This window comes from Furipterus horrens, unplaced genomic scaffold (assembly GCF_987537825.1).
Source record: "Furipterus horrens unplaced genomic scaffold, mFurHor1.1.pri manual_scaffold_6, whole genome shotgun sequence".
Lineage (NCBI taxonomy): Eukaryota > Metazoa > Chordata > Mammalia > Chiroptera > Furipteridae > Furipterus > Furipterus horrens.
Window position 1 is genome coordinate 108,525,519 of NW_028327176.1, and position 27,368 is coordinate 108,552,886.

At 36.5% G+C, this 27,368-nt stretch overlaps 1 protein-coding gene and 1 pseudogene across 10 annotated transcripts in view; one reads left to right on the forward strand and one right to left on the reverse strand.

Moving 5' to 3' along the window:
- The window catches only part of DST (dystonin), a 435,492-nt gene that overhangs the window by 134,301 nt on the left and 273,823 nt on the right, over positions 1 to 27,368 (reverse strand). For 9 of the 10 annotated variants that reach the window (XM_090282621.1, XM_090282619.1, XM_090282618.1 and 6 more), the window contains 17 exons: positions 26,549 to 26,644; positions 24,102 to 24,227; positions 23,332 to 23,484; positions 23,001 to 23,155; positions 22,667 to 22,793; positions 22,019 to 22,202; positions 20,728 to 20,885; positions 20,034 to 20,212; positions 19,366 to 19,504; positions 18,357 to 18,550; positions 16,992 to 17,154; positions 15,646 to 15,729; positions 14,641 to 14,748; positions 14,034 to 14,132; positions 4,364 to 4,492; positions 1,723 to 1,811; positions 270 to 402 (listed from right to left, as the gene is read on the reverse strand). In XM_090282621.1, the coding sequence (XP_090138747.1) occupies positions 270 to 402; positions 1,723 to 1,811; positions 4,364 to 4,492; positions 14,034 to 14,132; positions 14,641 to 14,748; positions 15,646 to 15,729; positions 16,992 to 17,154; positions 18,357 to 18,550; positions 19,366 to 19,504; positions 20,034 to 20,212; positions 20,728 to 20,885; positions 22,019 to 22,202; positions 22,667 to 22,793; positions 23,001 to 23,155; positions 23,332 to 23,484; positions 24,102 to 24,227; positions 26,549 to 26,644 (2,316 nt within the window). Of the gene's footprint in view, positions 1 to 269; positions 403 to 1,722; positions 1,812 to 4,363; positions 4,493 to 4,603; positions 7,415 to 8,209; positions 10,907 to 14,033; positions 14,133 to 14,640; positions 14,749 to 15,645; positions 15,730 to 16,991; positions 17,155 to 18,356; positions 18,551 to 19,365; positions 19,505 to 20,033; positions 20,213 to 20,727; positions 20,886 to 22,018; positions 22,203 to 22,666; positions 22,794 to 23,000; positions 23,156 to 23,331; positions 23,485 to 24,101; positions 24,228 to 26,548; positions 26,645 to 27,368 lie in introns of those variants that run through there. The other variant, XM_090282616.1, reaches the window with a different exon arrangement.
- Positions 24,573 to 24,975, forward strand: LOC150007207 (small ubiquitin-related modifier 3 pseudogene; annotated as a pseudogene).

Sequence of the window (27,368 nt, forward strand, 5' to 3'; positions counted from 1 at the left end):
GGCTTTTAAAGAGAAGAGTTAGAAAAATGAATGATTCCTTTCTTTTACCATGCAAGACAGAGATTAAGATGTCATAGAAACTGATGACAGCAAGGGTAAGACTGAGTTTAATAAACAACACTGAAATCTCCAAATACTTAAATAAACTCCATGTCTTTTTCCCATGTACACAATTCAGGAGGGTCATTTCTTTGCCACTGACATACATTTCTACAATCATGCAATAAAGCTAAGAATCTTGAAATAGCTTCATGTTTTCAAAATATTACCTTCTCCTCCACCTTTACATCTCCCATGGTTTGTGATTCTTGCAGTTGTTTCAGAGATTCACTAAATAAATTATAACTTTCTTGAAGAGTTTTCACTTGTTTTTCCAATTCATTTCTTTCTTCATCTGTCATTCTAAAATAACCAGAAAGTATGAAGTTAGGAGCGCAAGTCTTCAAGTGATAAAGATGATATATTAGGCTCAATGATTTTGTAAAATACTTTTCTAAATAAGCACACAATCATAAAATAAAATATAACCTCTTGTACAGATTACTCAGGTTTTAGAATGGTTGTATATGAAAATTAAGGATGGCCCTAAACACATCTAGGAATCCTTCTCTTGCCTACAAAAAGGGACTGAAAGAAAAGGTGTGAACTTGTATACCAGCACTTCTCTAGGATATACAAGTTTCTAAAATAACAATAGCTGTTATCTGAGAAGTAAAGCTAGGATTTTTAGTACCAACATGGAAAAGGACAATAAGATACCATTACTCAAAATGAACTTTGGTTAAGATAAAGGATGAAGAAAGAGAAAATTAACCTGATTCTCTAAGGTACGATATAAAAATCATTCTGGAATAATCCTAAAGTGGACAGTCAAAACAGGTTAAAGAAACACATAGATTCCTTCCTTGCCCGAGGCATTAGCTGAAATATATGAAGTGCCTTGTTGCAGAAAGTAGGACCAAAATATGAGAAACCAGGTTTCTAGTTAAGAATGCAAAGAACATATTTTTTTTTTGTGCCCCTCATTCTAACCTGCTCTTGTAAGAGTAAGTGATGGTGCTATAAGGAACTCCCCCTGGCCTATTCCCATTGGTGGAGGCCTGCCTGTGCTCCATCTCACTGCTTCTGCACGGGACAGCCTACCATTTTGCCTTTTTTTTCTCCTCCCTATTTTCTTCAACTAGCTCCTTACCTTTTTCCCCTTTCCTCTAACATCTCCTTTTCTTCTGCCTTAATACAATCCTCTATGGTATGAAATGAAAGAGTACTGGAGTATGAGCCACAAGACCTGAATGACTTGACTTTACAAGAGTCGTTTCAGGTATCAGGAAATATTTACACATATTTAAGAAAGTGAAGACTGTATTTACACATATTTTCCAAAAAACAAGTCTCAGACAGTGCTACTTATATTAAGATTTGACTTGGAATCCTCACAACTCACTAGTTACTAATCCTTAACCTCTCTGAGCCTGTTTTCTTATCAGTAATATATGGAGATAATAAGTACCTTTCAGGCTTTTAGTAAGCACAGACTGAAGTGACTAAAAATGACAAGTACTTAAGTTGCTAAATTTATAATCTTATGTTATTATAATACTAAGTAAATTTGTGATTGAATTTCATTTTAAAAATCTCAAATAAAATTTACCATCTATTTTGCTGAACATTTCTAAGACCACTTTCCTACACAGAGTAAAAGGTTAATGAAAACTAACATACTTGTCTCCATGTTTAGCCAAAAATAGCTGCATAGTTTGAAGTGCCTCAGATAACTGTTCCTTCTTGGCTAATATTTCTTCACTGGAAATCTGCAAGGTATGAAAAATGCATTCAAAATCTGCCCTCACAGAAACTAACCAACAGTAATTTTTAAAAACAAATCAAGTTTTCAAGACCCAAATGATGTCTAATTTCCGAGTGACCCAAGTCAATAAGCCATTATGTAGCATCAGTCTATGGGCCTGGGTAACAGCAGTACTGTATGCTTAGAATGAATGATTAAGGAAAACCTTATTATTTCATGAAGAAATAGTAATACAGCATTATATCACTCTTACATTTGTTCCAACTCAACCATCAATTAAGGTTGCCTTAACATCCCAGATGGCCAGAGGTTCGGCACTGGCCCAGTTGTCATCCTTGTACCCAAAAATTACCTGAACAGAGAACACTACTCCCAACAAGTATCTCTCTTCCCCCAAGCTTCTGAATACAATGCTCCCTTGGAAAAACTTACGATGACAATTTAATCTGTATGTCTGCAGATCAAGATAAATAGCTTTTATAGCTAAGACTTTCACTTGCAAAAGTTGCTCATTATGGTCAGAGGAATAAAATTGATCTGTTTGAGGATAGCAAGTAACACTTTCTCCTAATTCCTCAGTGTATCATTTCTAAATACCTAATGTTAGAAATTAATTGCCATTCTTTTAAATGAGCAGAAATGAAAGTTAATGATGGGTCAATGAAAAGGTATCTTTCCCCCTGATGTGTTATATTTAGAGTCAATTTAAAGTCTATTTTCCATGGTTATCAGTAATAATGAAGCTATATTGATATTTTGAAAGACATTTAGTATTGACATAAAACTGCCTTAAATTCCTTTATCAAGTGTTATTAGAGATTTATAATGTAGGCCATGATCTTCATTAAAAAAGTATCTACTTTATGTCCAGTAGGTAGTAAAATTTTGGAGAATTTAAAACTACAGAATGAGAAACACATTTCTCAAATGAAACATGTTCTCCCAAGATATTATTGCTAAGCTGTTGTCCCTATTTTAGTTCTTTTCCTATCTGACTGGCAGGGTAAAAGGGGGTGAAGATATTTTAAACTAAATATGTGCATAACTTTACTTTGAAGGTTTTGCATTTAAAACACCAAATGTAATGGCTTTCCAGCTTCTTATTTCTTACACATTTTATGACATATAGTATGCAAGACCATGAGCTAACATGGCTTTATTTCAATTGAATAATCCAAGTATATACTCTGGTCTGTAAACTTCAGCGGGGAGCCTCAGATAAAGTATTACATCAGTCTCATATCATAGGGAAAATCAGACACTGACGTTTCCTCTATATAAGTATGTCAACAATGTCAGCCGACAACAAGTGAGTACAATTCCCTCACTTATCACGGGTATTACATTCTAGACCCCCTCACCGCGATAGGTGAAAATCTGCAAAGTAGGAACTTTAAACTTATTTTAGTATTTATATATATTTTAAGGCTTTATAAACCCTTCCCACACTTATAAACCGTTCCCAGTCCCTTATTAACCTTTTCCACACTTTTATAAACACTACTTATGTTCTTAAAGCTATTCCACACTCTTAAAACCTACATAACTTTAACAACATACGTATACAGTACCGCAAAATCCCACAATATTGCAAAATATCTGCGCTAAGTAATTAAATATAATATTTTTAAAAGTCCCGTGATACAGTGAGGCCACGATAAGTGAACCACAATATAGAGAGGGACTACTGTACTGATGCAAAGTTAGAAAGGGAAGCTAATGATAACTAATAATAGCCTCTAAAATTTCCAAATGTCAGGCAGGGGCAGGAGGAGTGTAGAAAAACTTTTCAAGAAAAATGTTGCTTTAAAAACACAACTGCTATTGCAGTGCTATCACCACCAGCAGCAGCAGCAATATTGGAAGTTAGACTAGTGCCTTTAGAGCTTCAAGTGGAGGGAGTCTGACAGACAGCATGGAGCACTAACATCTCAGAAGCTGGAGCTAACCAGCTAATGCCAAGCACTTAGGGTACAGAAGATAGCCCATCGAACTAAAAAATTCATCTAGGTAAGGGAAAGAATCTAGAATTTCCAGTGACTGACTAGAGAACAATTCTTCATAAAACACAAAAGGTCCAGAAAGGCACAACTAAACTCAGTCCTCAAAAATGTTAATATCCTACTTATTATTTTTGTAATTCTTGAGTGTTTTGTTTACATTTGTTAAGAATGTGACTGCATACATTTGCTACATGGAGTGCATGGATTTATTCTGGGCATAAAACAGGATGTCTCCGCTCTTCGGCAATTCTCATCATAGTAATCGAGAAGCAGATCTAACTATTAGAAAAAGCAGCACAATATATTAGTTTACTAATAATAAAACTAATATATACAGTTCAGGCTTTGGAACCAGGAAACACCTTCTTCTGTCTGCCACATACTGTAATTCACTGGGAAAGAAACTCAGCCTCTCTGATCCTCATTATAACTGCCTATAAAAATGGAGAGGGGGATTAAGGTAAAGAATTAAACATTTTTTTGGTGGACTATATGGTCTCAGTAAAGTCTACCCACTATTATTATTATTATTAACCAGGCCCTCAGTGAATACCTTTTGCTTAGAGAAGGGAGATTTTCCAGCCTTCTCTCCATCTCTCAATGTCTTGCTGATATTTGATACCCATTTCTGTAATTCTTTGGCTTTTTCAACATGCTCTTTCTTTTCTTCTTCCAGTGACTTCTGACAAGTGTGAGTAGTAAAAAAAGATACATTCCAGTAAATGACCAAGCTATGAAACTGATTTCTCCACAGAGAGCAAGAGTGTAAAAAGGCATTTTCATCACACACAGGTTACTGAGATATTTTATTCATTCACTTAACCATGTTTATCACATCACAGAGCAGATGTACTTCCAAAATGTTTGTGGTAGCAAAGGAAGCTGTGACAAACATTCTTTAACCTCCCAGCGGGTCTATCAGTATAACAAATTAAAAACACCTCAATTTTATTAATGAAGCACTAGAATATATTTGACTTGCTGCCTTTGCATTAGCATTACAAACAGAATTGTCTCGACAGAAAAGTACCATATATGAAAACAGAAAGCCGAAAGAACAGAGAATTTGTGGACACTTGAAAAATACATAAAATGAAGAAAAATCTTTCCCCGTCTTCCAAAACCCAATCCATTCATCACAAAGTCTAACTAGAAATGGAAGATTGTGGTAAACATTTAATATATAAAGAACATGAGTACATACAGAAAAACTAAAACCTTTTTCATTTTTCGAGGCAGGCTGAAACACTAGCCTCAGGGATGCTGGGAAAGAATGTACATCTCTCTGATTCCGTAGTGCTTTTTGAAGTGCTTTGTCCGTGAGTGTAAGGGATTGTTTAATAAAGGGGAACCCTAACATCAGGCTGGCTCTATTCAGCGATGCAGAGTGCTGAAGAAAAGATGCTCGGAAGCTGTTGGAGTTCATTGAGCTTATACTGTATTTAGGTAAAATACTCTTGTTTTAGTGTGGGCAGGACTGAAAGAACTAATTTCAAAGCTAACTGAAACCATTTTTAAGAGCAGTGAATCTTCTGTTACTTTCAACTTAAAAATTATTCTCTCTTCTGAAGAGTCAGCTATGCCCAGCCCTCTAGAAATAAACACTGCTTTGCGTATGTGACACAGTTCCTAGACTGCCCATTTAACTGAGATCATCCTGCTCTGGACAGATCACATGAACTAAAGAGCAACACTCGTGTGCAAAGTTATTCGACATGTCCTATTACGAAGAATAATAGAGGCTAGAAATTCCTGTCATCAAGGGTTCAGATACTTCTAAGAGCTTAAGTCCTGTGTGGAAATCAAAATCAGCTTTTTCTAAGGCTTCTTTATACGACAACTTTCTTTTTGTTTGGGGACATATTATATTTCTGACATATGACTTTTGATCTTTGAGGTTAGTCACAAGGCAGACATCTATAATACCTACTTGGAGAGCCTCTTCTATGGACAACCGGGAGTGACCCTGTGGCTCTATCAACCCCCCAGTCAAGTACTGAAACTCTAAACATCTGATTCCCATTTCTTTACTTATGATATTTGCATTCACAGCTTCCATCACTGACATTGCTTTGTTCCTGACCGGATGGCTCATCCCTGTCATTACTAATTCACACTGTCGCAGCTGCTGGGCAAACCCCTCATCAACGAGGCCTCTATGCAAAGCTTCAGCCACCCGGTACCTTTTCCCAGTAAGAGGATCAATTATGCCCCCTGTGCTGACTTGGGCTTCAAGGCACCTGAGGGCAGTGATACGATCAATCAAATTTCTGCGGGAGGCCTTTAGGACAGAGATCCTTTCTCCACTGGAAGTCAGCCAATACCCCGCAATAGGACTATGCACATCCTTCTTGGGAACCAGCTGGCTCAGCAAAGCATCGGCAAGCTCTGTAAGTGTGAGTTGGCCCTCCTGATACCTGTTGACCAAGGCTTTGTCAACTGTTCCCTGCTCTACAGCCTCATCAAGGTTGAACTGTAATCCTGTTTTAGTGTCAGTCAGCATGCGAGAAGGATGCCCATAGGATTCAAAAAACGTGGCTTCCCTCCACTGGTATTGCTGCCCTGACAGCTCAAGATATGTACTTTTTTCAATTAGGTTTCTTTGGAAAGCCTCATATGCAGTCAGTTCTGCTCCTGTCTTAGTATCTACCACAGAAATCCTGTGAGTTTTTGATACATTCAGATTGGAAATGTTCCTCTCCCCAAATGGAAACAGAAAGCATTGGCAATCTACATCGAATACACACATGCGCAGTAATTCTGAGTAATACAGAGCTTGCTTGTTATTGGGGTTAGGAAAAACTCTTGTGTTGCTTGATGGCTCGTGTAAGAACTGTAGGATGGCGTTATTTAACAAGCCTTGCTGCAGAGCAGTTTCTGGTGGGACACGAATGCCTCTCACAGGGTCAATGATGCCCCCACTGGCAATCTGGGCCTCCAAGATGTGTTTCCCTTTTTGTCTGTCAAGCACTCTATTTTCCATAGCTTCAAACACTGACAACATTTTAGAATTGTATGAATATCCCAGGGCTGCCTTCTCTGCCTCAAGGAGCCTAATTTTGAACTCGGGGTCAACGACCCCTTTAAGGATTGCATCTTCGACAGAATATGTCTGACCTGAAACAGGATCAATTAGAAAACCTGTTGCAGCCTGAGCTTCTAAAAATGCTAAAGCCACCATTTTATCTATTAGGATTTTCTTGGCTGCTGAGGCAAATGAAATCTTTTCCTTTGTGGATTCTAGATAAAGCCCTGCAATTGAGGTGGCTTTCGCCAAAAACTTGCTAAGAGTTTTCTGAACTTCTTCAACAGTCTTAAGACCAAGTCGCAGCTGCTCGATTGTTTTCATGTCCAGAAGCTTGGCTTCAACCAACTGCCTGGCAGTCACAGTGTGCTGGAGCCCTTGGAACGTAAATTCATCATCCCTAACCAAACATGCATGATCGCCATCCAAGTTCTGGGAGGTCTCTGGTTCTAAGTCTTTCTTAAGAAAATCTCCTCTCTTGAGTCCAAGCATCCATTCTTCAGCACCAGCAAATGGGTTCTTTTCTTGTTTTAATGTTGTGACTTCTGTATGCATATCATACTGCTTTTTCTTAGCTATCTGTAACAGGAATTTATAAGGCATTAAAAGTTATCTAAAGAACATTATGTCACTGTACCAGTTCTTAACCCAAATATAATTCCTAGAATAACAAAAATGAGATAAGAAGGAAAATTTCAAACCAAAGAGGGTTCAGAAACAAGTAATGTATTTTGAGAGTCTGAAGCTTACTTTAGATGACAATAAAGCATTAAAATAGTATGAAGGTGAAGGGATTAAGAAAAAAAGCTCATAGACAACAGTATGGTGATTATCAGAGGGAGAAGGGGGTGGGGGAGATAGAAGAGGGTTAAGCAGGGATAAATGGTGATGGAAGGAAACCTGATTTGGGGTGATGAACATACAATAAACAGATGCTGTATTATAGAATTGAACACCTGAAACCTATAATTTTATTAACCAATGTATCCCAATAAGTTCAATTTAAAAAAAGACTGAGATGAAATTTGTCCAGAGAGCATGTTAGAACTTAAAAGTTAACTGCTTGGTTTTCTATTTTGTTCTAGTTTTTTTTTTAATGCGCATATTTTTCAGAATATAATTCCATAGATATAACAGTATAACCATTACATCTGTGTGTTTAATTTCAAACACTTAAAAATTAAAGATTGATAATCTGTACTAAAGATTCAAGTAAATCACTAGAAAATTGGAGCATTGTTTTTCTGTCAGAATGACCAAAAGCCGATCACATTTAACATTATTTAAGAAAATATATTTGACCTAGCGGAGAAAGGAAACAAGAGAGGAAACTTAACACAGATAGCTGATAAGGTCTCACAATCCAGTTTATACCTCTAATGGTGCCAAAAGCTTCACCAGGTCCACTTCACATTTGTCCTCTTGATACCTAACAGGTTGTCTGGAATTGTACAGAGCTTGAGCTCTTATCTTCTCCATCTCCGAGAGTCTTGAACTAGGGTTTTTCTCATCAAAAGTTATTTGCAATTCGGTGCTTGTCTGAGAAAAATACTCAGAGTAATACTGTTGGCTTTTCTCTTTCTCCAGTGGGGTCCTTGCTGGCCAGCACGACAAGTCCTTTTGTCCAACAGCCCGACGTTGCCATTTTTCTTCCGACTTCCGTGGTTCTTGAGTCCATCTCAACCGAGGAGACCTGGCCCCTGGGTGAAGCTGTCCTGTGTTCCTAGAGGAGAGGTCTCCAGAGCGCTGACATTCCTTCACTGCCGCCTCGAAATCTGGTGTGAAGGTACAGTCTTTGGCTGGGCTCTTTTTTTGGATTTCACACTGGAGCAAAAGTAATTGATGCTCGTGTTCCTTTATCTGTTGATCCATTTTTTGCTTCAGGTTTTCGACTTCGCGTTTCTGGGCTACCAGCTCCTCTTCAAGTTTCCGACATTTTTGGTAATTACTTGCTTCCACATTCTGCCCTTGTTGGATCTGCTCACGATATTGTTGGAGCTGTCTTTCAAGTTCTCTAATATGTGTTTCACAGAGCTTAGCATTCTCTTGAGCTCGGCAGTTTTCTCGCTGAAGAGACAAAAAGTCAAGCTTGATGCATGAGATATCATTTTCAGTGATGACTTTGGAGTCCATTAACTTTTCTACCTTTTTCCGAAACTCCTCTGCAGAACGTTTGAATTTATCAGATTCTTCCTGAAACAGGATCATCTTTCTATGGGTCATCTGTTCCTCTATGGTCTTTAAGTACAGTTCATCCTGTACCTTTTTCAATTTGTTATTTAACTCTTGCACCTGAGCTTGCTGTAGCTGTACTTTCTGCTCGCCCAGTCGCTTTTCCTCTTTGGAAGCATTCAGCTCAGCATTCAGATTCCTAACCTCTTTCTCAGTATTCTGGATGATAATGTTCTGCTGGTCACACTTTTGCTTAAATTCACTTACTAAGTTTTGACTTCTGGCCAGGTCTTCTTCTAGGCATTTAATTCTTTTATGGAAATCCTGTTCTGTTTTCGTCTGCTTATGCAAGTGTTCATTAGTGTTGCGTAGCTGTTCTTTAAAACCATTCGCCTGAGTTTTCAGTGTTTCACACCTTTGCTGGATTGCTTGTTTCTCTAAAACCACATTGGCTGATTCTGCCCGAATCCTCTGCATCACTAACTTGGTTTCATTATTCTGTCTACTAAGCTCATCTACTTTTTGTTTTAGCATTTCTGCACACTTGTTACTTTTCTCCAATTCTTCCTTAAGCTTTTGGATTTTATCATTATTTTCTTTTTCAGCTTTAATATTCTGAAGCAACTGTGCATGGCTTTTCTCAAATTGTACTTTTAGATTATCTGATTTTCTCTGACAGAACTGTATTCTTTCATTAGAGAATCCCTTCTCATCCCGAAAAGAATTCACTTGCGAATTTAAATGCTCAATGTCCCTCTCGGTTATCGCATGTGTCCTGGTGATCGTGTCTACTTCTCTTTGCAGTTTCCTTTTTTCCTGCTGAAGAGATTCTAATTCTACCTCATAGTTGTGCTTTATTTTCTTAAGGTCATTGGCTTCTTGCATGACTTCTTCAGCTTTGTCCGTGGTTTGGTTCAACTGCCTCCCCAGTTCTCTGAGCTGCTGAGAATAGCCTTCCTCTACCTGATCCTTCCTTTCCAACTCTAACTTAAGGCACATAAGTGTGTTATTTGTTTCATCTAGTTTTTCTTTTAGCAAGCGAGCCTTTTCCTCAGATGAAGTCTTTTCAAGCTGGAGGGCACTGAGTTCATACTTGAGTTCCCTCATGTCTTTCTCGGCCTTCCTGTTGGCAGCTACCAGATCGTGCACCCGCTGCTTGAGTTCTTCTGCCCTCTGTTTGTCCTGCTCTTTCTCTGGGACAGCACACGTGGGCAGCGTGCTCTCCCTACACGAATACTGAATCTCAGTTATTTTCCTCCTGGCTTCCAGCTCAATTCTCTGCTTTTCTTTCAACTGTTGCTCTGCTATCTGCTTTTGAGAGGTCAGATCTTTTTCCATGTGCTTTATCCGCTTCAAGAGTTCTTCCTCATTGTCTCTCTTTCTTCTCAATTCCTCCATTAACTTATTCTTCTGTTGCTCCAAGTCATTGAGACTCGAATCTTTTCTTTTTAGGTGATTTTCCAGGGTTCGTCTGGTGAAGGTGTTTTCCTCTAACTGGCTCTGGAATTTGCGAAGGTTTTCCTCCACCGCCACCCTCCTGGCCTCGGCCTCAGTCGTGAGGCCCCTCACGCGCTCCAGCTCCCGCTCCGCAGCCTCCTTCTCCCGCAGGATGGTCTCCAGCTCCCTGCGGTACTGTTTTGCTTCACTCTCAGCCCTGATCTTCTGCAGAGCTATGTCCTTCACATTTCGCTGCTGCTTTCTCAATTCATTTTCTGCAGCCTCCTTGACCTTCGGAAGTTCTTGCTCTACTTGGGACTTTTGTTTCTTCAATTCGGCTACCATCTTCTCCAGTTCACTTATCTTTCCTGTAAGTTTGCTATTCTCAACCATTGTTGCCTTCTGGCGCTGCAGCAGATCTGAATACGCCCCGTGTTCAGAGGTCTCCTTACACCTTTTCATCTACAAGAGATGTTTAAAAGTGTCAAACCAGTTCTACTCCAAGTTTTCTTTAAAAATCTGAAGCCAGGCCCAGAAGAGTACTTACAAAAACAAGTGAACCCAAATGCAGAACAAGCACCATCACCACCGCCACCACCACCACCACCACCTTCTTCAGAGAGGAAGCTTCAGACAGTCAGCAAAAGAGGAAGACAAAAACCCTTCATAACAGGTTATCTATACCAAAGAATCTTTTCATTGATCTCTAAGGAATAACTTATTCATAAAAATTAGCTAGCTCATGATTTTATAGCAAGAAGGGACCTTCCAAAACATATAGCTTATAGATGAGGAAACTGAGGTACAAGGAGGACAAATAATTTTGACAACTTTCACAACAGTGCTCTTTCTGCTCTCACACACAACTTAGTCCAAGCTAATAAGAACATACAACATACAGAAACCAAACAACACTAAAGAATTCAGTTTTTGATATCTACCCCAATGGAAATTTAAAATGATGTTTACATTCCTCTGTTTTATGGTTAAAGAAAGAAAATACATAACTTTGGAACCAAAAGCCAAATGGGGAAATAAACACTTAATATGGGGAAGAAGGAAAATTATACAAAAGCTTGTCATTTCTAAAGTCAGATTTCTTTCTTGTTCATATCGCCATGACAATTAGAAACAGAATTACTAATGCAAAGGCAGCTATAGTCCCTGGTGGCTTTAGAAAAGATGTGCTTCACATACTCACAGATTTTGTTGCTCTTGTTAATGACAGACCTCATACAAATCCACCTTGACAAGTACCTTTAGACACTCCATAAATACAAAGATATTTGTTAAATATAAATGCTTTTTAAAATATACTTAGGGATTTAGTGTCAACATATAAAATATAAGGAGATTTTTTACTCTGTTAATGATAGAATCAATCCCAGCTGGGAGGAGTACACTTTGCATTGAGTATAAAACTATATGATATGGGCTAGTTTTTAATTATAATTTAATTCCTCTTTATTAATACCATAAAGTTGTTAGTTTCATATCATCAACCCAAAATCATAATAATAAATAGTTTAAATAAGAGTAAATTATTCTAGAGAGATGTTTTAAATTGAGAAGCTTTGCAAATTTTCAGTAATTTAATTTACATTATAGATTATATATCTTATTTTGCTTCCTTTTATTGCTTGGGCCTCAGTAATTTTGACAAAAAATTCAGTTGTTTCCTTTGCCAACCTAAATATGGTTTATAATAAGAACTCATATTAAACAAATCTGCAAATACTAGAAAAGTTACTAGAAATAATTTAGTCCTATTGCTGATTTGCTTTCTTATAGATCTCAAGCTTAGTCATATAAAAGTAACTTCCTAAAGTTTTCTCTAACTTTTCCCCAAGGAGATATGCTGTCCTTTAATCTTAGCAATTAATATTTAATATATTTTGCTCTCAACACAGACTAAAAATCTTTTAATCCATCTAATATCTATTATAGGTACTTTTCTTTCATTTTTAATTTGATAATATCTTCTGAAATTAACATGTATTCCTCTTTGATTTTATGTTTATTATGGAAAATTCTGCTCTAAGATCAAGGTTTCTCATGTGGGTCTTCACAGACACATTTCAGAAACACCACTCTTTGGAGTCTAAAAGCTGAGCTATATACCTTTTATAAAACATACTTTTTACATTTCAATAATATAATTATTTAGTGGTGAATTTTTATTCAGAAATTTTTAAAATATATTTTACATTTTAGTATTTGCATCATCTATATTGTTTTGACTTTCAATTCACAATAATTTCTTTATGTTTCAAAGGATGACAAGCATAATTTGTATCATTTGGTTCTGTCATCAGTATTCTACCTCATCAGATAAACTGAGCAAAATGGCTCATATATGTGTAATAAGATATTTATTATAAAGAAGGAAAAGGACTTAAATTATTTTATTTAAATTTAACTACTAAAAATACAATTTAAAAGATCTGTATGCCATTTCAATGGAACTGTATCTCTCAAAAAGTCAAAATATAAAAATTATGGATGTTCTTTCATAAATGAGAGCTATATGCCAAATATTTGGATGGTCACAAATATTCTGGTTCTCCTTTTTAAGCAAAAAGGAAGCTAGTTAAAAAGACTTGCAATTGACAGTTAGTGATTTAGTTGCAGAAAATTGTTAACACTGAACAGACTAAAATAGTTTACCAAAGCAGTCACATTTTTTTAATCTAAAAAAGTAACATCTATTTAACATTTACTACTGTTTTGGTTCTCTCGTTATATGAACAGTAATACTAAGTATAATCATCTTCAGAATTTTAACAACGGTCTAATTTAAAATGACTGATGCCAATTTACTAATTTTAGCATTCAGTCTACTATTTTTGTCTGTTCTGAGGTTAGAAATAGAAAGCATACCAAGATGATGGAGCAGAGTATAATCAATCCCTTCAAAAGTATATACAATAGCCTATTATGACAAGATATTTTCATAAATAACTCCTTACTCTTTCTATTTATGAATATATATTTTTAAATGCAGACTCCAAGCCACAGAATCCCTCAAAAATTAGACTGATACTTAAGCAGTCTTTTTATTATATACCATATCTTCTTGGTTAAAAATAAAAACAAAAAATTCACAATTCATAAAAAGCACTATCATTTTGTACAAACACCTCCTACTTCTAAATTAATGGCTTTTATGTTTTAAATCTTTGAAGATGTAAATTAATTTAGTGTAAAACAAATGTGTTTATACAGTATTTCTGCAGACATTATAACAGCAGTAACTGTACTTCAAAGAATTATACTTCTCAACTATGAGAAACAGAGAAAAATTCTGCCAGTGTCAACATTTCATAATTTAAGGAGAACTATTTAAGACGTTAACCCTATCATATTAGAGTGCTACAGTGAAAATAAAAACATTTTTTCTATTTGATAAAAACTTAAATAGAAGTAATAAAGACCCTAAGCCTCTACTCTTTTTCATTTTAACTCTATAACTAAATACTTACTTACATATAAGCTATCGACCATGTAAATTTATCACAAAACATTCTTTGGTTTTCCAAACCATACTATATACTTCCTTTTCAATTAGCTGTTCATAGTTAATGGTTACCTCTTCCTCTTCTAGCCTCTTCAGTGAATCACCAGCAAATTTAACATATTGTGTCATGAGGGTGACCAGAGCGGTATATCGTGTCCGTAGCTCCATGAACTGCAAATAAGGAGAAAATGATAAAAACATAACCTCCAGATGCTCTGAATGAGTTGCGTAAATGTTAAGTAATGATTATAATATTAACTAGGCTTCATGACAGCAAAGTACACAACTCCCCAATAATAGTGACTGGAATGAGTTTATTACTGCTTTGCAAACATACTAAATAGCAATTCTCTTCTAAATGTAATCAGGAAGTATATTTATTATAATCTGCAGTTAATAATTAATTCTGAATAAAGATTTTCAAAGGGATTTTTTACAAACTTTAATAAAATGTAATTTATAGGTAGAAAGTTTTTTCGCAATGATGAAAAATTTCTGGAGATGGTTAGTGGTCAAGGCTGCATAACACTGTGAATGTACTGAATGCCACTGTATTGTAATTTAAAAAGGGTTAAAATGGTAAATTTTCCATTAAGTATATTTTATGATGCAAATGTATAAATTTTTTAAAGTATTGTTTCTTTTACATTCCCTCCCTTCTTTATTGTATTTTTATTACCTCTTGAATAATGAGATCTGCGGAGCTCTGCATTCTTCGGCGTTTCACTGGAGATTTTTGTTGTGAATCTACCATGGCCCGGTAGGTCATTGTTTGTAATTCATAGTCCTGGATAAAGGAGTCAATAAGATTAAATTAACTAAAGCAAAGAGCTAAAGAATCCAAATTGGAAGTTAGTTTCACCGAATAACTTCAAAGAAAATATTACAAAACAATACTTTTAGTTAGAAATCTATCCAATCCTGAGATGTTCGCAAGGTGGTAATAAAATCAGAAACATTTACAGTGGTCAGGAGAGCTCCTAAGTCTCTTTAGAAGCTCGTGGAAGCATTTAGGACAATATACTCATTAAACTCAGCCTCCCTTTCCTCTAGCTAGGCAATTGCATTGTGCGTCTGGATGGCTAAAGCTGACATATTATTAAAGACTTCAAAAAGCATCAGGACTCAAAAGTTAAAGAGGTTCTTTCATGGAATACTCTAGCATTGTTAAAGAAAGAAGAGAGAGGAAGGGAGGGAGAGAGAGGGAGAGAGAAAGAGAGACAGAGAGAGATCAAGGGCAAGGGAAGGAGGGAAGAAAAATGAATTTCAGAGCTCTGTTGAGGGGTGTGTGTGCACGTGATGTGGGACACAGAGAAAATAAACAAACCTGGAGCTGTCATGTGACTCAGATTTCAAAGAATTATTAGATAGGTGTCAAAAGTTTCAAATAAATATTCCGTTTTCATTTTTTCTTTTTAATCCTCAACTGAGGATATATTTTATGGATTTTATACAGAGAGGAAGGGAGACAGATTGAGAAGCATCAGTCAGTTGTATCCCATATGTGTCACAACCGGGGATCAAACCTGCAGCTTTTTGGTATATGGGACAATGTTCTAACCAAATAAGCAACCCAGCCAGAGTGAAATGACAGAGTGAAATGACTTGCAAAGGCTTGAAAAAGTTCAGTGTAGAACCCCATACGCAAATATTAACTTTGAGGCAAGTAACTGAATTCTCTTACCTTCACTGTAGTTGAGTATTGTTCTGCATATTTTTGACACTCATCCATTTTGCTCTGTTTCATTTCTATTTCTGACACCAGCATCTATAAATACATACAATTTAAAAGAAAAATAATAAGGAATTTCTATGCTATTCAACTACTTAAGATGCTTAGGAACTAAAAAATATCCACATCATTTAATAGTATAATTCCTTAGCCCTTAGCATGTAATATGTAACGTGCCTTATGGGTAAATCATAAACTTCCATAATAAGCCATATAAGTGACCCACCCACATGGAGCTTCCAAAGTAGAAATTACAAAACTTCATAGCATTTATCCAAAAGTAGACTTGAAGACCTTGGCCCCTACCTATTCCTGATCAAAACAGAGTTAGAAATTACTGGCCCCTCAAGATGGGAACAAAAAATCTCAAAGCATTGAACTTTCTGTCAGATGTGACTGTTTCATTTTCTCCTACTAACCATTTTCATTTACTTAGGATCCCACAAAACTACTGTAAACAGCTAAGTACAGAAGAGATTTCCATACCTATGATTAAATAAACAATCAGAATTTGAAAATTGCCCAACCATGTTACTTCCTTATTGCTTATGCTTTCAAATAGGATGTCCAAGAAATCAAAGTAAGTGATATAAGAGGAGGGGACCCAAAAAAATCAGAATTTATTTATAAAAAGTTGTGCATTTATTCTTGCATGTTTAAACTTCAGTCACCTTCAAAGTACTCTCCATTTGATGCAATACACCTATTGAGAAGTTCTTTCCACTGCTCAAAACAGTTTTTGAACTCATCGATTTTGATGTCTTTCAGTGCTTCTGCCATTTTTTGTTTTACCTCTTTCACATGAGCAAACTGTTTCCCTTTTGAGGACTGTTTTCATCCAGGGAAACAATAAAACAAGTTGCTTGGGGCAAGATCAGGTGAATAGGGAGGGTGGGGCATGTGGGCCATGCTGTTTTTTGGTCAAAAACTGCTGAACGCTCAGCAAGATGTGGGCAGGTGTGCTCGTAAGTCACCCATCATGAAATGGGCAAATACATTGAAAGCAGCCTCTCACAACAACGCCAGCTGGTCCACTGATGCGGATGGGATCCTAGAACACTCACCTAGCGGGGGAAGCCTGTACTATAAAGGTCCTGCCCTCCAGAAGATAATTCCAGTCTTCTTTGGGTCCCCCCTCACATGTAGGTTTGGATTGCGGGATTTTAATATTTATGACTTATTCCCCACTTTCTTCCAAATAGCTGCTGTCATTTTCTTTTAATAAGGAAAAGGAAGATAAGGGTCATTAGTGACCCAATGCAGATACAACCTTAGTACAAGGAATTGTATTTACATACCTTCTGTTGATTCAACTGTGTGGCTAGGGTTTTACTATTTTCAGGCTGATTTTCCTGAATCTTTCTCTGAGTAATTTCAACTTGTTGGATCCAGTCATCCAAAGAGTGATAGGTATCCCTGTAGTACTTCAGTGATTTGCCAATGCCTTCTAAGTCCCGTAACCTAAGAAAATCATAACAGAATAGTTAGTTTCCAATAGTATCCATTAGGAGGGTGAAAGGTCCAGAGAAGGGAGAGACAAAATAACTGTTCTCCAATGCACGAAGCACAACAATAAGGTATATGTAAAGAATTCAAGGTTACAGCACCCTGAAGCACATCTCCAAGAGCATTCCACAGGGCTTGGGTTGAATCTAAATATTTTATTCCTGGTATTGTGCAACTTATTTTGCTCCTGGAGTTGTGCACCTGATTATCCCATGGACAAGCCCAAAAGACTAAAGCTAAAAAGCAGGAAAACTGGAAAATTAACCATAATTATAATCAATCAGCATGTCTTGACTACCAAAAGCATGCATCAAATGGCAGTTCACTTTTGAAATAATGACAAGACAGTCCATTGCCTGGTTCAATGTGGACTGAGAGAGTATTTTCCAGGAGTTGTGGTTAAATATTTCAGTTTCTACTATTTAAAATCAATACACTAAACCTATATATCATACATTTTATAGAGATGAAATATTCTGATTTTGAATATAATTTTTCTTCTCAAGAATGGTACTATATCATAAAAGCATTTTTTTTGCATTAATAGAAACATGAAATGAATGAGAAAAGACACTTATTCCAGTTCTTTTAAGATGAGTACTAAAAATCATCAAATTTCCTTTCACTTTTTAATTTCAGTCACTGGATGAATGATTTCAATGTTTTGTATCTTCAAGAAAAAATGGACATCTCTTAGGTCTAGTACAGAGAGGTACGTACATACAGTCCTACCAAATGCATGATCCATGATCTTACTAAGTCTTGTAAATTGGTAATAATTTTGAGTTATTTAAATATTGTGTTCAAATATTGTAAGTTGATAATAAGTAGAGAACTATATCATTTTTCCCTTCCTAAAAAGAAGTACATTAACTATACAAATGCCAGAGTATATCAGTAATTTTAATAACAAAGAGTTAAAAATATTTATTTTGAAGTTAAATGTGTTACTTAAGTCCATCATATAAGAAAGAAATACAATTAGATAGAGCTCTTGAAATTAACACAATTAACTATATGTGGAAATTAACTATGTCTATGTAATTAACACTATGTTAATGTCATAGTTTTTAAAAACAGCCTAAGTTTAGCTTTCACCTAGGCTATAAGGATAGACAATAAATCTGTGCTGAAACAGAACAAAAAAGGATACGAACCTGTTGTCAATCTGAGCATGAACATTTTGCCACCTTTCAGTTAACTGATCTGCTTTTTCTTTGTGCCAGTCAAAATCAAGGTCCCGTTCTTTATATGTTTTAAACATTTCATCACTGATGGCTTTTGCCTTATGCAGCTCATCCTCCAAAGCATGGAATACCTCTCTCTTTTCATCTACTTCAGCTCTCCATTGCTAAAATACATTCATTGGTGAAAGTTACAAAAAATGTGTCAACCACTCACTGGGTAAACACATTACTTACCTAATTTTACAATTTATTTACAAATGACTGATATAAAATCAGAGAAAGGAATTATTATCTTTCATATACAGAGATGGTGTATAAGGTTGAACCTCATGAAATTGCCCATATTTGACTGTACTTTGATCTAAAAAAAAAAAAACTGACAATTTTAATAAAGTTCAGCCTAATGGAATTTGCATATCACTAAAGCAAAATATATTCCATAAGCAAATCTGCTACCTCTATAAATGTCTTTTTCATTGATTATTTCTAAAATATCTATTAATCTCAGTGTTTAAAATTGAGTATATGCATTAAAAAATCACTTAGATAACTTTTCATAATTGCTTTTGCAATAGTTCTACTCAGCTCTTAACACACATCGGTAGACACAGATGAGTACAACTACCAGTCTTCTTCCTTTCTTAGATTGGTTCCTCTACTTGCCTCCTTGATTTCTTAAAATAACTGCCTCTTTCAGCAAGATAATACATTACCAATAATTTAATTTTTAGCTTTAACTCCTCTTGATTATAAAAAGCTACAGTTAAGATCCAAACTTTCAATGAGAAGAACCAGCTTCAAATTTAAAATGCCTAAACATATTTATTTGCAGTAAGCTATGGTATTACAGAGATATGAAATGGAATAACTATAAATATAATCAACTTAAGATACTTAATGGTTGATGTTTGAAGATCTAAATGCTAGAGAATAATTTTAGAGTACAATCTTATAAAACAGCCATAAGTAAGACTCATACCTTTAAGGTACTTATTAGATTCTCGATATTATTCTTGTCTGCTATAACCGCTTCTTCTTCACACAGTTTAGTTTCATAGAGTTTTACAAGGGCTTCTGCAGCTTGAGTGTTTTTTAACACCAAGTTAACAGTTTTCAACCTAATAAAGAGAATTAAACAATAGCCTTCTAAGGGTAAATGTTTATTTTCCCTTAACAGTTCTGAAGCACCATTATGATACATAATATAGCACGTTCTTCATCTTGGAAGACTGACACATTAACTACAAGATTAATATTCACCTGACTCTCTTCTTAATAAACAGCATGGGTTCCAAACCGTACCCTGAGACCCACAAGTGGTATTTATCAAGAGATTCCAAGCTAAGATGGTCTTCTTCAACCCTTGTTTAGACCATGCTTGAGAGGAAAATCTTACAGGCTGCAATAGCTGAGGTACTAAAATATAGGCAAAATGTAGGAAGATCAGACATTATTCCCTAATCTCTGCAGCACATTTCATTTCAACATGAAGAAGCATCATAAATTCAGAGAAACGATTAATATACTAAGAAAAAATAAAAGTGGATATTTACAATAATAAAAATGAATATTTTTAAATGTACAGCTTATGCATTAAAACGGGACAGTGGTATGAAGTAAACTTATATTAAGAGAGTGGTTACATACTTGTCTATGTAAGTAGAGGACATAGAATAGACTTGGTTCATGTTCTGAATGACCACACTGAGCTCAGACCGTAAGGTGGGAACTGATGCAGAGGTTGCTGCTTGACTGAAGAAGTCTTCGCATTTATTTGTGATTGTTCCCAAATCACCTTTAAGACGCTCCAGCTCCTTCTTTAGTTTCTATGAAAGAGAAAACAAACATTGGTATTAGGTTTTCACTCCAGGTGGGGCACCTTTTCTTTAAACACTTTTAAAACTCACATTTTACATTGTGATCATTACTTTAAAATTCTACATATTCTTTACTTTTTCTTTATCAAAGAAAACTAAGCCATAGCATTCAACTTTAATTATCAGTAATTCAATTTACTGCCCATCTTTTCAGGCCCAAAGATCTAACTCGATGCTTTTCCATGTAGCAAATGATCAACAGACGTCTAATGACTTTCACTGTGAGAGGCCCTTACTACCTCCTCCAAAATGGACAAGAGGGTATATGTTCCTCTGTTTACCTGAGTCAGAGGTAGAAGTGAATTACAGAATCCTAGTTTACGATAAGCAATGAAAACATATCAGACCTCACAAAGTGGCCACTGGGCCAAGTTGAACATGGAAGAAGTCATAGGCGTTGACAGTCATAAAAATAGTAATTTACCTTAAGTCAAATTTTGTCCCAACACATTTATAAGCCTCACCTCCTGCTCTGTGATTCTGCACACACTTTCACGCAGATCATCTCTTTCCAGTGGAGTTCGGATCTGTCTAATCAACCGATCTTCACAGCTCTCCAACCGAAGCCTAATGTTTCTCACTTCAGAGATGTAGAGATTATAAACCGATTCCTCTTGCTCTTCTGTGAAAGTAAATTAAATGTTTAGAAAGTACCTTGTTTTCTGTCTTTTGGATGCTATTGCTTATGTTTTAATATGGCAGTTTTATTATTCCTGGGACATAGTAAGTCAGAATAATGTTATCAGATATCATCACAAACCCAACCTAAGGATATAAACCTTAAGATAGTGACCTTACAATTTACAAGATTTAATAAAATTCCCCTAATGCCATTTGGAGTACCAATTTCTGATTTATCATATCCAAGGAAAGTAATATATTGCTCTTTTATGTTCATAAAAAGTGTCAATTATATTAGTTGTAGATTTATTATAAAAATTAAATCAAAATCCTTAAAAATGATAGATTAAAATGTGTTTTAAAGATTTTTAAACAGATTATTAATACAGCTTTTGTCTCTAAGTAATTCCAAAAGACTAAGAATAAACTTTATATTTAATAAAAGTTAATGAAACAAATTTTTTCCTTTAACCCCTGCATAAAATCCAAGTTTGGTTATGAGATATTCCTGCACCTTCCTCCCACTTTTGCTCTGAATCTAAATCTGCTCGAAAAAAGAACGTCATTTTCTAAAATCCAAGTTTGATACATAGAAAAATAATTGAGCCTTGGCCGGGTAGCTCAGTTGGTTAGAGTGTCATCCAGATATTTCAAGGTTCTCAAGGTTGCAGGTTCTATCCTTGGTCAGGGCACATACAAGAATCAACCAATGAATGCATAAATCACTGGAACAACAAAACTGATGTTTTCTTTTTCTTTCTTTTTCTCTCTCTCATCAATAAATAAAAAGAGAAAAATAATTGAATCTTTTCTGAAATGAAAAGATTATCATTCTGAACATGACATTGCAAAACAGTGAAAATGTTGAAAAGAAGGTGCATTAAGATTTCATCATTTGTCATACTATTTGATTGCCATCTTTTAATTAATTCATCATTTAGAAATAAGTTATTCCCTTTTTGCATGTTCCCACATTAAGCATGCTTTTAACATTCCAGCAATGTGTCTACCTATCACAGGATGAGTGGCATTAATACACTTAAGGCTGAAATTCCTTTTCAGAGCAGAAAACAGCCTGTACTAAACATCTATGGGGGTAGGAGGGGTGGGGGGACAAGGATTCCCATACTTTACCTCTTTCTGCAGATTTAAGAAGTTCTTGATAATACTGCTTACACACATTAACCTCCTTTTCCAGCTGTGTTATATCTGAGCCTGAAAATATTTGGGATTCCTGGCTATCTTCCAGAAAATCTTCAAAACGAGACTGTAGATTACTCAGAACTTGCTGATGCTCACCAGGTAGCATTGTCTTTATCTAAAGAAGACCAATGACCACATAATTAAGTGATTATAGTACTCAGAGCTAAATTTAAATGGGACAGAACTCAGGGTCTATGGTATAGGCCAGTTCATATTAATTGTCATAAAGAAAATAATCATTTGAAATTAATTTTCCTCTTCACTAACAATTTCAGATTTTAAAAGACAAAGACGAGATTATAAAATTCAATAAATGAAATTAAACTGTACTCATCTCTAGAAGTCCAAACACTATATCCTATCTCCCTATCAAAGCATTAAATGAAATGTGTCATCTCCAGATTTCCCCAATTCTTAGAAAGCTCCCTGCATATAGTAGGTATGTAACAGCCATTGAATGAATGAATATTGGCCCTGCTGAACTCTATCCTATTCTCCAGCAAATAGAAACTCTACTCTTCATAACAAGGTGCCCCACATTTTTGGACAGATTAGATAGATGTGCAGATTTACACTTACTGAAGCCACATTGCTAGCCCGAATTTTATCAATTTCATTGATGAGATAATGCCAGGATACTACACTCTTCATGTTTATGTGAGTCTCATGCCAAAGAGTTAGGACATTCTGGTACTGTTGCTCAATCCTGAAATATGTGAAAGAAAACACAGATTAAGCTTTTTCACTCCCTTTGAAAACATACTACAATTTTTTTCATGTGTGTGTGTATGAAATATCCATGTTTACTAGTTTTAGATCCTTCTGATCCTGTGAGTCTAGACAAAGTATTTTTGTTTCAACCTTCAGAGGGCTTCCAAGGCCAGGTGTCTGTTTTTAGCTAATGCATACGAACCTGTTTGCAAAGTCAACCGCTTCTTTGTTTGGTGGAGGAACTGTGAAGCACACGGATGGGACCATCGCCTCATTCCCAGTGGGGCTAATGACCTTCCATTTCGCACGATGAGTGTTGTTTGCCAAAACACACTCATCATCTTTGTAAATGGTTATCTGGTTTAAAATGAAGAACAGAATAACCAAATGAGATCACTGTTGATAAATCATTTTCCATACCCAAACTTGAGATTTTTTTGAGGTGGAAAACTTTACCAGTGAGCAATATGACTTCATTTTTCAAATATATGAATAATGCCAGAAACTGCTCTGTTTCTAGGAGTTGTAAGTACCTCAATTTGTCTGTAGTCACAGATGGCTTTGATTGGAATAGACGTTTTGAGCAGACAGTCTGGATTCCTAGGCTTCAGCTGAATTATCGCTTTTGCTCTCCCCATCAGGCTTGCCACTGTGCTTTTATACTGCAGAAGTTCTTCTTTCTCTTCCTAAGTAATAAATAAGATGGCGTTTAAATGGTAGAAGATTTGTACTCTCTGCTGTTTTAGGGCTTTACACCAGTGAAACCCTAAGACGAGTCTGCCCTAACCACATTATCTTAAGTTTCAATCCTTCCCCACCCCCTCTTGCATCTCTCTTCTCTTGTTTTGTTTGTTTCATTGTCTTTTTCCTCCTCGGCATACATATGTATTTTACTTCTTTACCATGTCTACTGTCTACGCTCCCCTCTAGCATGTAAGCATGAGGAGGGTAGGGAGTCCTGTCAGTTTTGTTTATGCTCTATCTCCAGCAGCTAAAACAGTACCTATGATACAAAAAATATTTAACAAGTATTTGTGGAATGAATGACCCAACACACACACACACACACACACACACACAACACTGTTAAAGCATTTTAAAATATCAAGACTATCATGTAAAAAGTACTTATATATATATGTGTTACCAAAAAAATACTATTATTTTAATGTTTAAATTCTTGATTAAATTAAGTGGAATTATCAAGAGTACCAATAAAGTTCTGCACCTATAAAAATATAATAAAAATGATCTAACCCCATTTTGCATCACTAATAAAGTCCCTAGATTTTCTTATTAGTACCATTGATTCCTGAACAAGGTCTTCCAGCTTGTGAATGCTGCTCGATCTATCACAGCTGTATTTCCGCTGAATGGCATCTTTCAGATTCCTTAAGTAATCAGTAGCTTCTTTGGCATCATTGAAAAACTAGGGAAAGACAAAAACTGGTAGTTCAAGTACATTAAATGCCAGTAAAGCACAGAGTTACCAAGTTCAATCACAATGGCCCTAGATGTATCCCTCATCAGTGAGAACAACATAAAATCAAAATCATACAACTTAATAGCCACAACCCTCCTTTAACAAAAAAATCTCTAATCTTGGATAATTATGAATGAATACTAAATGTCCAAGATGTATTAAATTCCAAACAATTCTTAAGTAGGGGTAAAATTCCAACAATAATTTAAAACTTCTGAAGAATAATTTAAAAAAGAGCTCTTTGTCATGACTATCTGTAATGAAAATACTTTCTTGGCATGACTTGCCCTCTACCGCGCTCCCTAATTCCTTGCCGCCGCTCTGCCACTCCACTATCGCTCGCAGACATGTCCGAGGAGAAGCCCAAGGAGGGAGTGAAGACAGAGAACGACCACATCGACCTGAAAGTGGCTGGACAGGATGGCTCTGTGATCCAGTTCAAGATCAAGAGACACACCCCTCTGAGCAAGCTGATGAAGGCCTACTGTGAGCGGCAGGGCTTGTCAGTGAGACAGATTAGATTCAGGTTTGATGGGCAGCCAATTAATGAAGCAGACACCCCGACCCAGCTGGAGATGGAGGACGAAGACACCATCGACGTGTTCCAGCAGCAGACAGGGGGCTCACGGGTGACTGGATGCCTCTTGGGGTGTGGCCTCTAGAGGACTGGCCCCATGTTGTCACCATCCTTGCATTTGCTGCTAAACAGTGAACACGTGACCATGCCAATCACAAAGGAGTCTACAGGAACCAAGGACATCACCAAAATTCCTTTCCTCTCTGACATACTGCGGGTGCAACTCAAAACAGTCTGCAGGGACAAATCCTTACCCGAAACCGGGCCAGCCACAGTGTCATGTTTGTTTAGGAAAACGAGTTGTGAGGTTTTTGGGGTTTGTTTTTGCTTTTATTTTTGTCTTTCCCCCTCCTATGACATTTCCCTGAAGCTTGTGGTGTGAATGTCTTCTTAGTGTAGACGAGGACCTTATTCCAGGTATCGAATAAGCCCTCCTGCTTATTTTATCATGTAGAGCACTCACGTCACCAAAGTGGGGGTGCTTCTGTGGGACAAGTTTTGGGGCATTGTGGGGATGGAAGACAAACTTCCACTTACTCTTTCTTGTAGGTTTTTTAATGCTAAATATTGCAAGTATAAGTTTTTGTGAGAGTATGGTCAAGTTGAAGGGAGAACAGTGGGATGCTTTTTAAAAGGTGAAAAGAGAAATAACTGAGTCCCTCAGTAGCATGGCCCCAGACGCTCTGTGCCTGTGGTGTGAGCTTGGGCAGGGGTGGGTCAAGGGCCTCCGGCAGTACATGGGCAAAGCCAGTTGCGGCAAAAATTGGCTTTTTCCTTTTTTTTTTTTTTTTTTAATTTTCATTTACAGTTTACATGCAATATTATTTTGTAGTAGTTTTCAGGTGTCCTCTTTTGTTAATCCCAAGGAAAGTCAGTCCCATGTTTCTCACTTGGTAGTAGTGCTGTGGCCTCAGTTCTTCCAGTATTTGGTTCTGATGAGTAATTTTGGTCTACATAAAAAAGTACGATTTAAGTATTGCTGACTTGGCAGTGACATTTTTGTGTAGAAGAGCTACTTCAAAGTGTGGTTACAAATGGGCCCTGTGCAAAGACAAATTCATGTTCTCACAGACTGTGCTCTGCTGCTTTCCAAGCATTAGCTGTGATTTCACTTCTGTGAAACATTTTGGAACCTGTACCTATTAAACTTTTAGTTCTCCTGCTGCCCTTCTGTATGGGACCCCTGCTGCCTGATGGCCCTGCTCTGCCTCCTTCTGGCACCTGGACAGACGACCTCGTCCATCTCTTGCTTGCCTGGAATCTTGCCTTTCCTTCGTGTTTGCTGTTGGGGTGTGGATGTGGTGTCTGCCAGCTCTGCTGTTTGTTCACAATTTGTACATTCTTTGTTGTCTTTTACTACTGTAAACAGTAAATATAGTTTGGTATTCTGTCTCTTGTATTAAATATTGCATTTGGAAAAAAAAGAAAAAGAAAATAGTTTCTTAATAAGAGCTGTTTTATAAAATAAGTATTGTTCTGACACTTGAAGGGTTTTCTAAGGATTTCCTTCTTAGCAGAATGCTTCAATATATCCTATGGAACATATATGCTTTCTATCTGACAGACAAAATTCTCTTTATGTCGCCTGCACATTACATACATGTATCTTACAATAGGTTATGAACACATTTTCTGTAATTTGGCCAAAATCACAGTGGCACCAACAGAAGCTGTGAGTCTACTCACATACCTCGAAGTAGGCGGTGTTTTCCTTGACGTGCTGCTCCACACACTGGCAGAGCTGCAGGACCCAGCTCCACTGTGTCTGCATCGCCGCCCGGTAGGCCTTAAAGACAAAGCACAGTACTGCGCTGCTGCAGGACAATGGCAGGCGCATACAGCCACGCTTTTAAGGATAAAAGCCTCTACTATCTACACAAATGGCAAGTGTTTTTTTTTGGGGGGGGGGCAGATTAAGTCTTAAAAGTCAGGGTAGTGAATGTCCCTCTAATCGCAAAGTATCATTTGCCCAAAGCCAGCCCTGAAAGCTTAAATATAAATTGTTAGGTCACTCCAGTCAATTTCTTTCCAATTTAAAATGTTCCTTTTTTTTTTTTTCCTTAAAATATAAGGAAAAAGCTAACTCTGGCTATTTTTACATGAAAAAATATTTAACATTTGAAATGGATGCAAGCTGACCCTTTACTCATTTTCTACTCTGTGGAATCCTCAAATATGCTTCCCTTTGCCATGTCCCTTTATCTTTCTTTCTTTTCTCTGAATTTTTATATTACTGGATGATAAAACAGACCTTTGACACCAAATACATGGTTCTATAAATTTCTCTTTGTTTTTACTTCCAAAACTAGGCCAGAAGGTCTTGGGACTGGGGGCAGGAATTAACTTATTTGTTTTTACCATGAAAATGTTTGGGGAAGGTGGAGAAGAGAGTATGCAATCCCTTATCAGTGCAATTCTGGAGTTATAATAATTATAATACTAGAAATTTTTATTTAAAATATTTGATTGTTTTAACTTTCATTTAAGATAAAGCATATCTTCCAGGAGGG